The 10,046-nt window shown below is 33.5% G+C and overlaps 1 protein-coding gene across 1 annotated transcript; it reads right to left on the bottom strand.

The window, feature by feature from the left end:
* Positions 1-6,020: 6,020 nt before the first annotated feature.
* Positions 6,021-10,010, bottom strand: LOC129313907 (uncharacterized). The gene is given in 12 exon segments (XM_054957301.1): positions 6,021-6,687; positions 6,779-6,856; positions 7,088-7,187; positions 7,269-7,423; positions 7,682-7,777; positions 8,098-8,159; positions 8,377-8,449; positions 8,555-8,636; positions 8,717-8,834; positions 8,909-8,936; positions 8,939-9,002; positions 9,988-10,010. Coding segments are annotated over 12 exon segments (990 nt in total). The 3' UTR covers positions 6,021-6,576.
* Between the last annotated feature and the right edge of the window lie 36 nt (positions 10,011-10,046).

The following is a 10,046-nucleotide window of genomic DNA, read 5'->3' as shown; positions in this document are numbered from 1 at the left end:
ACCGTGCAATTTTATGACTTCAAGATATTATAATGCCTCACATCTTATCAAGAAGCTAATAATCAAAAGAAAAATAAAAAATGAGAAAAACGTTGGGGATATGGTGCATATTATAAGGGCATCAGAGGGTTAGGGTATTTGTAAGCTTTTAATTGAAATAACATATATTCTAATTGAAATCTGCAATAAAATCATAAATTTATTTCCTTAAAAGCATTTTGGGACTGTTATCATTCCAAAGACCTAACATTATTGTGCTGTTATTTTTTTTTGTTAGCATGAAATGAATAATAATTTGCCTGAGTTAGAAAATTCTGCGCACAAGCAGAAAGAAAAATAAGACCATTATTTATAGATTTTTTTTTGGTGAAAGATTTTTATATTGTAATCTTCACAACGTCAGTGGGTTGTGAAAATGAAAACATTAGACAATGTCCATGGTACCTTAATAGTATTTTTTAACATAAAAGTTTAGGCGAGTTAAAACCAAAGACTTATTAAATTAGTATGAGTCACAATATTCGAAAAACATTTATAAACTTACAAATTACCCATTAACAAATCATTCAAGTTATATCTTTTATAAACTATGAGTAATTTTGCGATCCATGAAATAACTTTAATTAATATGCAGTTACACAATCTCATAAAATAATGTAACCAATAAACCACAAAATATTTATAAGTTATGAATAAATAGTTTAATTCAGTGCAATGCATAGGAAAATTTGTTTAGTTCCTTCAAGTAAGTATGTAAGAACAAACATTTATTTTTGGAAAAAGTACATAAAAGTCTCATACATGAATTCCAATATTTAAAAAATCCCATGAAATGTGTAACCAAATCTAGATCTTGCAAGATTTTAGAGTCACTTATACATTTCATGGGACTTTTTAGACGTTAGAATTCATCTGTGGGATTTCTCTGTGGTTTTCCCTATTATTTTTGATATAGATTACCATCTTACTTGTATATTTTTCATATTATTTTGCACACGAGAAAAGAAAAAGTAAAAAACAAGATGAATCTCTAGTTTTATATTACGATAGAGGAGATATTTTAGGTACAAGCGAACCATTTTTCCAAACTAAGATATTTTATATCCTCGATATCCTATAACTAGATTAGCACAACATGGATCGAGCTCCACTTTCATGGCGTCACGCTGGTTTTATCACTAGATGACATCATCATCGTCATCAAAATTTTTCAAGAACAACATTGCTTGCTAAACCCCATATATACCTCATCATCCATATCGCTTTTCTTCACAGAGCAGCGATCAACATAAAACCTAGCTAGCTCAAATTTTTTAAAAAATGGCAATCATCAAAAGCCTCTTTGTGTTGTCTTTCCTTTTAGCTCTCAACATCGTCATTTTCACACAGGCCGCATGGTTTGACGTCACAAACAGGTGCTCGCTTATGGGTCGAACCAACTGCAACTTCGACGGGTCGGGCCGTGGTCATTGCCAAACTGGTGATTGTGGCGGTCAGCTTTATTGCCAAGTCTCCGGCCAACCTCCGGCGACTCTGGCAGAATTTTCTCTCAGCACATGGAATAATTTGGACTTCTATGATATCTCAGTGATCGATGGTTTTAATGTTCCGATGGAGTTCAATCCAACCTCAAATTGTCGTGGTCTCCGGTGTTATTTCGATAAGTGTCCTGATGCTTGCCTTTATCCTGAGGACAATACTAAAACTTATATTACTTTCTTTTTATTTACGAGAGAAACTATTATCTTTTACTTATTTTTTATATAAATTAAATCATATATTTCAATAAATATCATTTATTACACATTTTTTAAATCACCTTTTATAATTTATATTAATAAAAAAATAATTAATGTATGCTTATGTTGAATAATATAAAATATTTTAATTCAATTTTTTTATTTTTAAATATAATTATTATAGTTAATTAATTTTTTAAAATGTGATGTAATTTTTTTTTCTTACATATAGAAACGAAGGGAGTAGTTGCCAAGGAGGAACCAACGATAGGGTTGTCTTTTGCCCTTAATTAATAATTATGTTTTCATATTCCTATACCTTCAAATAAAGCAATAAAATATATGTAATGAGACTCATCTTCAGTCTCAACAGGTTTGCCCTACGTGTGAACTTGTATTAATGAGAATATAATAAATTATCGACCTTTGATTATTATATGCTTGGAGGAAGGGTCTCTTTATTATTGTCGTCGTGGCCCTCGTCAAGTCGTCATAGCTTCTTTCGAGCTCACACACACCCCATCGACAACGACCAACTTTTTTTCATTAGATGAGATTGGCTGCATACTAAATCCTTCGATATAATGTTAACAAAAAGGCCGCATTCAATAAGTTTACAAATGTTTTATTTGGTCTTCTTTTACCTTTTTTTTTTTTACATCTTTTCACATGACTTAATATTATTTAATTTGTTTCACCCTCATCATCAATAGCACCATCTATAATCTTTTTTTAAACATGTTCAAATGATTTTAAACAATTTTTATACCATTTTATTTTCAATACATATTTTGGCCATGTAAGAGCTTCAATAGCCCAATATGCTCAGCCCAACCTAGATATTAAGGCTCATTGAATTGGGCATTGTCCCCTGATTGAGCATATCTATTTTTTTTAAATTGTTAAAAAATTAATTTATAATGTCATTTTTTAAACATGTTTCAGTTTACATCTCTTGTTTTTATGACTATCATTGATATTTTTTTTATGATTTTAATTTTTTAATCATTTTTAATATTTTAAAATAATATTTAAACTTAGAATATATAAAATAATGAATAATTTTAAATATATAGAATTTTAAAAATCATTACTTTTCGTTCTCGAATTAGTTTTGTATAAAATGTATCTTAATGAAAATAATTATATTTTTGTTGATAAAGGAAAGTTTCTTTTATTATTTTTTAAAATAATTTTTAGGAGAATTTCATGTTGGGCAAAACCCGGCCTGAATAATTAGGCACTAGGGCAACCCGAAACATATCAAGTTGGGTGATACCCGGCCCATGTTCATCCTAATGCCTATTATGAATCTTATCTCTTCTAGCATGCATGTGAACTCATCCATGTTACCATACTCATCTTTATTACTTTAATTTTATTTTTAATTGTTCTTATAAAATTCAATATTCACTATCATATATCGTTGTTCTTAAACCTTCAATTGGGAAGACTTTGATTGGTCCTCAAAGATTATTGCTGCGATTAGTTTAATTAGATAGTTGTGTAAAATTCTGAGTTTAGTTATTTAGTTTAATTAGCACCAAATGCTATGTTACTCCGCGTTGAATGTAATCGCTACTTTAGGGTACGATTTACTTTGATTCTAAATGTAAGATCTCAACTCAATTTCTCTCTCATGTTTACGATTTTTTCCAAAACTACCCCTATCAGTACTCCCTCAAAATAATGATAAAACGCACCAATAATTCAAATTTAACCCATCATGATATTGATAAGTGATAAGGTTTTGCCATTGCTACAAGTAAATGACGTAATAGAGTATGTATTTTTTTTGGCAAAAGAAAAAAAAAATATTTTCCAGTTGCAGGAGTTTGAGAAGGGGCAATTTATTTCAACTAATTAATGCCTAAAGAAAAGCACTTAATTGGAAGAACTTTTTACAATATGATTATATGCACCAGCATTTAATTAAGCTATTTTTCACTTGTAGAAGTTATAAATTTTTTCAAATTTTATTAACGTCTTTGTTGGGAGAATAACAAAAAATGTCCCCATGAAATATGGGAATCCATGATCAGGATCATGAAATAGCCTAATCCCTTTGGAGTCCTAGGGGACTTTTATAAAATTAAACATTTTCACAATGAAATTACATAACTAACCTTTTGCATAAATTTAAAAAACCCAAGCGAACAAGTTCGGTTAGGTTTGATTGGTTTGTTCAATTAATATAAAAAGTTAATTAGGTAATTTCATGAAAATGTTTAATTTCATAGAAGTACTTCGGACTTGAAAAGGATTAAGCCATTTCATGGTCGTAATCTGGAATTCCGATATTTCATGGGAATTTTTTGGTTAGTCTCCCATCTTTGTATATCAGCGTATTTTTATTTATTTTAACATTCTCACTCTCATCTATTGTATCAATTTATTTTCAAAAGCTACTTCAATATGTTTTTTTTTTGGTATATCGATAATTTTGAGGAAAAGTTATTTGAAAAAAATCATTTTTTAAAAAAATTGCCATATTTATTAATTCTCGCAATTTTTTTTAAAAATGATTTTTTTCAAATAACTAAATCTTTCATGAAAAAAAAGTGTAAACAAATGTGCCCTTAACTATTCATGAAACCAAATCACATATACCCAAATTAAGTAGTTGCTTTTTTGACTTCTGAAGGGATAAGGTACAAAACTACTCAAAATTTTCAGTTAGGTGCATCTCATATTCTAAAATATTATATTGAGCAATTTCACCCTGTCGTTTTTCATTTAGACACAATGACGCTCTGGAATAACATATCTAGACTTTGACCGTGATCTATTGTGTTGACAGCCACGTGGCATATGTTTTAGAAATTAAAAAGAAAAAAAAAAACTAATACCTGGGTGGATGATCTTCTTCCTCTTCAATCTTCCATCACTTGCAATCTTCAGCAACAGTAGTGGCATTGAGGTTGTTGTAGCCATAGCAGCCGAGGTCGAGGTGAGCTTCACCAATGACCAGTCAATACAGTAAAGATGATGTATTGAGCCAAGGTCGAGATCAATATGAAAGAACGCTTGACTAAAAGAGAATATGAGAAAGAGAATCAACATGAGGGATTTCATCTCTCTGGTGGTCGAGCCGAGGTTTTAACGACGATGGGTTTCAAAGAGGGAGGAAAGAGAGGGATTTTGTTTGGGTCTTCTAGGTCTTCGAAGCTTCCATCAATTGCATCTCCTGGGTCAACGTGCATCCAGCTTGCTTGTACCATTGCCACCATTAGCTTGAGCTTCTCACCTCCATCTATTTCCTAGTTAGGTGGCTTTTGAGGTCACGTACTTGCTTCAATTTTTTTATGCTTGTCATTGTAGGGAAGTGAATGAATGAGCCGTATGAGTTACGAACAAGAGAGTAAACATTTTTCCATTTAATGGAAAAGAAATTCTTGAGTGTGGATTTCTGTATTGAGTAATTGTTCTTAGGCTGATTATGTTTGTTTTAATTTGATTCCGTAAGCATCGCTTTGATTCTTGTTCAAGTTTGATAATCAATACTGATGATTTAGTTTTAGATCTCTTGTTCCTGATTTGTAATCATTAACTAGGAAGAATGGTCTTCATCAATGATGATGAAGAAGAAACATGCATTTAGTTTTCTTTAAAATATGAACAATCCCATTGAGCTGAATAGCCGGAAAGTAGTAGGTTAGAGAGGAAGAGTCTGCTTCAAATGCGTCTTCTGCTTCTTTACGGCTGAATGGAATCGATTCCAACAATATGCTTATTTTGTGATTTTCAAGTTTGATGGGAGAGCAATATAGTGTCCCAAATATAAATATTTGCAAGAGAAATTCAAAGTATGTTTGGGTGGGATCTGATCAAATTTGATGGCCAACAATAGCGGAGAGGGAAGAGAGAGAGAGGGAAAGAGTGATGGAGAAGGGGACGATTTGGCCAAGAAAAAAAAGACATGAGGTGGCAATCAATGGCAGAAAATGGTCAAACCAGTCAAAGGGTAATGGCTGAGCGACATTGTACCTCAATAAAAAAACGTGGGGGCAAAATTGTACCAAAAAATATTTTAGGACGTGAGGTGCACCTGGCTGAAAACTTCAAGAGTAATTTTGTATCTTAACCCAATTCTAAACTTCAAATCCCTATAACAATTGCCCTCAAAGACTCTTTCTTTTCCTTGAGTCACAAAAAACCGAAGAAAAAAACAAATAAATCAGGTCATATCACAAATGCCATAATAATAATAGACTGAAATAGCTTGGATTACCCATAGTTGAGCATTAAAACAAAACACAAACGAGGGCCTGTACAGACAAGTTTTTAGCAAAACGAGCACAATTCATTTCATTAGATTAAATAATATCCCACCGAACAACTTAACTTTTAAATGTTCTAAAATTCATGTTAAACAAATCCGAGAACATTCCAAACTACAACAAAGGAGGGGCAAAAAAGAGGGCACCATGGTGGCCATACAAAATGAAATAAAAACTGAATTCAGTAAAATTCCATCATCCACCTCTAAGATTACTATTAGGTTTGGACCACTGTGCGTACGCTGGATAACCCTAATAGCATGTCTGGTAACTGGAAAAGTGCTTTTTATAAAATAAATGAGAGAAATATCTGGGATAGATAAATTTCTCATTTTCTTCCTAGAAAACAATTTTCCACCAACTAAACATTGCATCAGTGTCAAGATGAGATTCCTCCAAATGCTCTCTCTACCTTCTCATTCACTCACAGTTCAAGCTGATATGAGGACCAAAGATCCCCTGTTGAGTATATATAATGCAGCCGATGAAGGTATACAAGAAGCAAAAACATTTCCAGCACCAAACTTACAAGTCTAGCAAGAATTGAAGCGCCAAAACTATGATATTCCTGCAAATTTGTCCAGAGCAGATGTGTCTAAGCCTGCAAACTCCTTTACAGCTGCAGCCACAGCAAGTCCAAGCTTTACAGCATCATCATGGCTTGGTGCCTAGAAATTAGGAATAATAATCATGCTAAAGTAGCTGCAATGTTTCAGTATTGTGCATGACAGCTTATGCAAAGGCTAAATGGCCTTTTACCTCAATATTAAGGGGAAGGACAGGATCATGGAGGGAGAGTCTGAGAAGGAACCATCCACCATAGCCGGAAACTCGGACCTAATTCATAACCAGAATGAGGGGAAAAAAGAATAAATTATATTGGAAGCATGACAGAAATACATAAACCAACTAGAGTAGGAAGGCTTTTCCCACACTAGATTTGTATTTCATGGCTTTCCATTTCAAAGTTGAGATGTCTTCTTCATAAATGCTTTAATAAACCCGGCAAAAATCATTTTAATTAATGCTAACGGATTCACATCTATCTAAGGATAAGGTTTAGCATACCCCTTCATAGTTTACGGGTGCCTTTTGTAGCTTTGGATCTGCGTTCGTGAATTGAGTTTTCAAGTGCTTCAGCACAGCTTCTCCATAATCCCGAAAAGATCTGAAAGCTCTCAGATTGTAAGTGAGTTCACAAAATTAAAGTACAGGAGCATGCTAGCAGAGACTATATACGGCAGCTTACCCTCCCTTCAGATCTGGATGATTTTGGTTGATCTTTAGTCTCAGTTCCACAGCGAAAGCTGGTTCCTGGAGTCCTTCTATTAAATCAGTCAAAACCTTGCTTCCTCCACCCCTTCCTGAAGCTCTTGCTGAGGCAAGTTTGTTTAAGATCTTGACCTGCATAGGTTACATAACCCACTGTCATTTCTGTTCTCACACAAGACATATTTTCCTGACTTAGTCTGTGATCTGCTATTGTAATTGATCAAGTGTTCAGATACTTTCATTCTCTTCAATTTGAACCTTACATGCTGAATGTACAAAAGATATATGGAATAAGAATGGAGGTAAATTAATATACTTTTGAGGACCAAAATGACAGCGTACACACTAGTCAATGATTGACTAGATGACATAGTTTTAATAAAAGCCTACCATTAGGTATGCACCGTCATCAAGCCAGTGATTCTCCTTGAGAGCTCCATGTCCACTGGTTTCAATTGCCAGATGTGACTCCTCACCAACCGAATTCTGTCACAATATTGCTTCATTAGCCACGTATCTAGCTTCTAACATGGAAATTACATGTTCAAAGTAGGTAATTTTTTTTTTTTAAAAAGTGGAATACAAAGAATATAAGTTTCTTCTTGTGCATAATTTCAGTTACCATTTTATTTACTTGTCAATGAGCAGCAATAACTGAATGGGATGCGTACTAGAATTCATTGTTGAATAAATTCAATTAAAATTTATGAGGTTCAAATGTCAAACAATGAAGTATTCCACTCCAATCCTCAGATGTCAAAAGTCATCCATATGGAAAAGCTATGATAGAGAACTGCTCATCTCACCAGTCGAATAGCTTCATCAATCACATTTTTGTAGCCCCTCTTGAACCGATGGTGTTTCCCACCTTAAAAGAAAGTGAAGCTAGCATGTTACTGACACCAGTTCAGGGCAAAAGTACTTTGAAATTCAAATTGAAGCAAGACACAGGTTTGGATTATTTATTCTCTAAGTTTAAAAGTACTTTGAAATGAAACTAACGAAGAAAAGGTCCAAATTAGTCTAACACCCAGGGGAGGGATGTCAATGCCTGTAGATTATGCCCAAATTAAATTCCTTCATACCAAGTTTCTTCTCAATAAATGAGGTGAGGCCATCAGAAGTCACACTGTCTGTGACAATTGTTGTTCCAGGATGCTAAGGAAAATGATAAAAGAAAAAAAAATTAAGTCAGCCAAAAAATTTGCACAAGTCTTAGGTTACAAATATTGGGGCAGAGATAGCTAAGGAAAAAGGTTTTACTTCCTCCAGAACAATAGCTGACATTAAAGCAATCAAGCGATTCCGGTTGATTTCCCGGCCAAAGGAGTCCACAGCAGCAGATCTAGATGAAAGTGATAGATTATCATTTTTATTTTTTTAAATAATAAGCACATTAATGAAATAAACAAGAAAATTATTTACCTGTCAACATCAGTATCAAAGATAATTCCAAGATCAGCTTTGTTATCTAGAACTGCCTGTGTTATAGCTTTCATTGCTGTCTTATCTTCTGGATTAGGGATATGATTTGGAAACATGCCTGAACACAAAACATTGAGTTAAATTCTGATTACAATACCCAGCTCAAATCAATCCCCTGGAGATAGATATTACCATCTGGCTCCAAAAATTGACTTCCTGTGTAGTAATTGCACCCAGCGGTTCCAGAACTTTTGCCTGATTAATCATTGATGAAATGTCTGAATTTCTTATTATATTGAAAAGTCAAGAGCCATTCAGACCAAAAATTAGTCCAAACACATAGGTATTTATAGAAACTTGGAGAGAAAAAAATGCCTAAAAATGAGGTATTATTAATTTCCTAGTCACATTAAACACATATAATTCCTAAACCAAACTAATCATATGTCGAGTGTCAAGTAAATTAACATATTGTCACTGAAGGACCCGATCCAGCATGAGAAATAGCCAAATTGTTGTTGACGACTGAGGAATGAAGGTTGATATTCTTATGTAAAGGGTCTGTCTGTATGTAATTTGACCGGGACATGTTATGTGTGGACAGTGGATTTGAGTTGACCACAGGTTCAGAAATAATTAATATCCTGACCCATTAATTGATGCCTTAGAGATTACTTGGTTAGAATCAATTTCAATTAATAGCATTCATATGAGTCTGTTGAAGGCTAAAATCAAACGTAGAATAATTAACTGAAACTGTCTTATGATGTTATGGGGGAAACCAAATTCAGCTAAAAAAGAATACTAAAATAATTCATAAAACCAGATCTCTCAGTGAATGCTATATCTGAAGAGATGGTTGTTGATAGAGCACAATCACACCATGTAATCCATATAACCGCTTTCATTTAGTAAAATTAGGTCTGTTGTGGTTGCTTTTAAACCTCCTATTGTTCTTCTGTTGTCACTTAGCCAATATGAGGCTTAAGAGTAAGGCAATCAGTGCTTTGCTATAGCAATGATTTTTGTAATCCAACATCCACCCTGCATCTTCTTACCATCAGATTTCAACAAAATCACGTGTGCATGTCAGAGGCACGTCTAAACACTAACAATTTGCCCATTGAAAACCATATGTTTCTTAATGGTTTAATGAGTATATAATTTGTTCCTTTGGTTTGCGAATTCTTTTGATGGATCTTTCTAACATAAATGCTTAAATACTCACATATAATTTGGCAAAAACCAAGGAGATAATAAAGACCATTTACCGTGAAAAATCCTCCTGCTCCATTGCCTGCTCCACAACAATGTGGAATCCCTCCAATGG

The sequence above is a fragment of the Prosopis cineraria genome, unplaced genomic scaffold (assembly GCF_029017545.1).
Source record: "Prosopis cineraria cultivar Desert tree isolate PC_DT_omini unplaced genomic scaffold, ASM2901754v1 PC6, whole genome shotgun sequence".
NCBI classification, from domain to species: domain Eukaryota; kingdom Viridiplantae; phylum Streptophyta; class Magnoliopsida; order Fabales; family Fabaceae; genus Prosopis; species Prosopis cineraria.
This window is presented reverse-complemented; position numbering and strand designations above follow the sequence as displayed.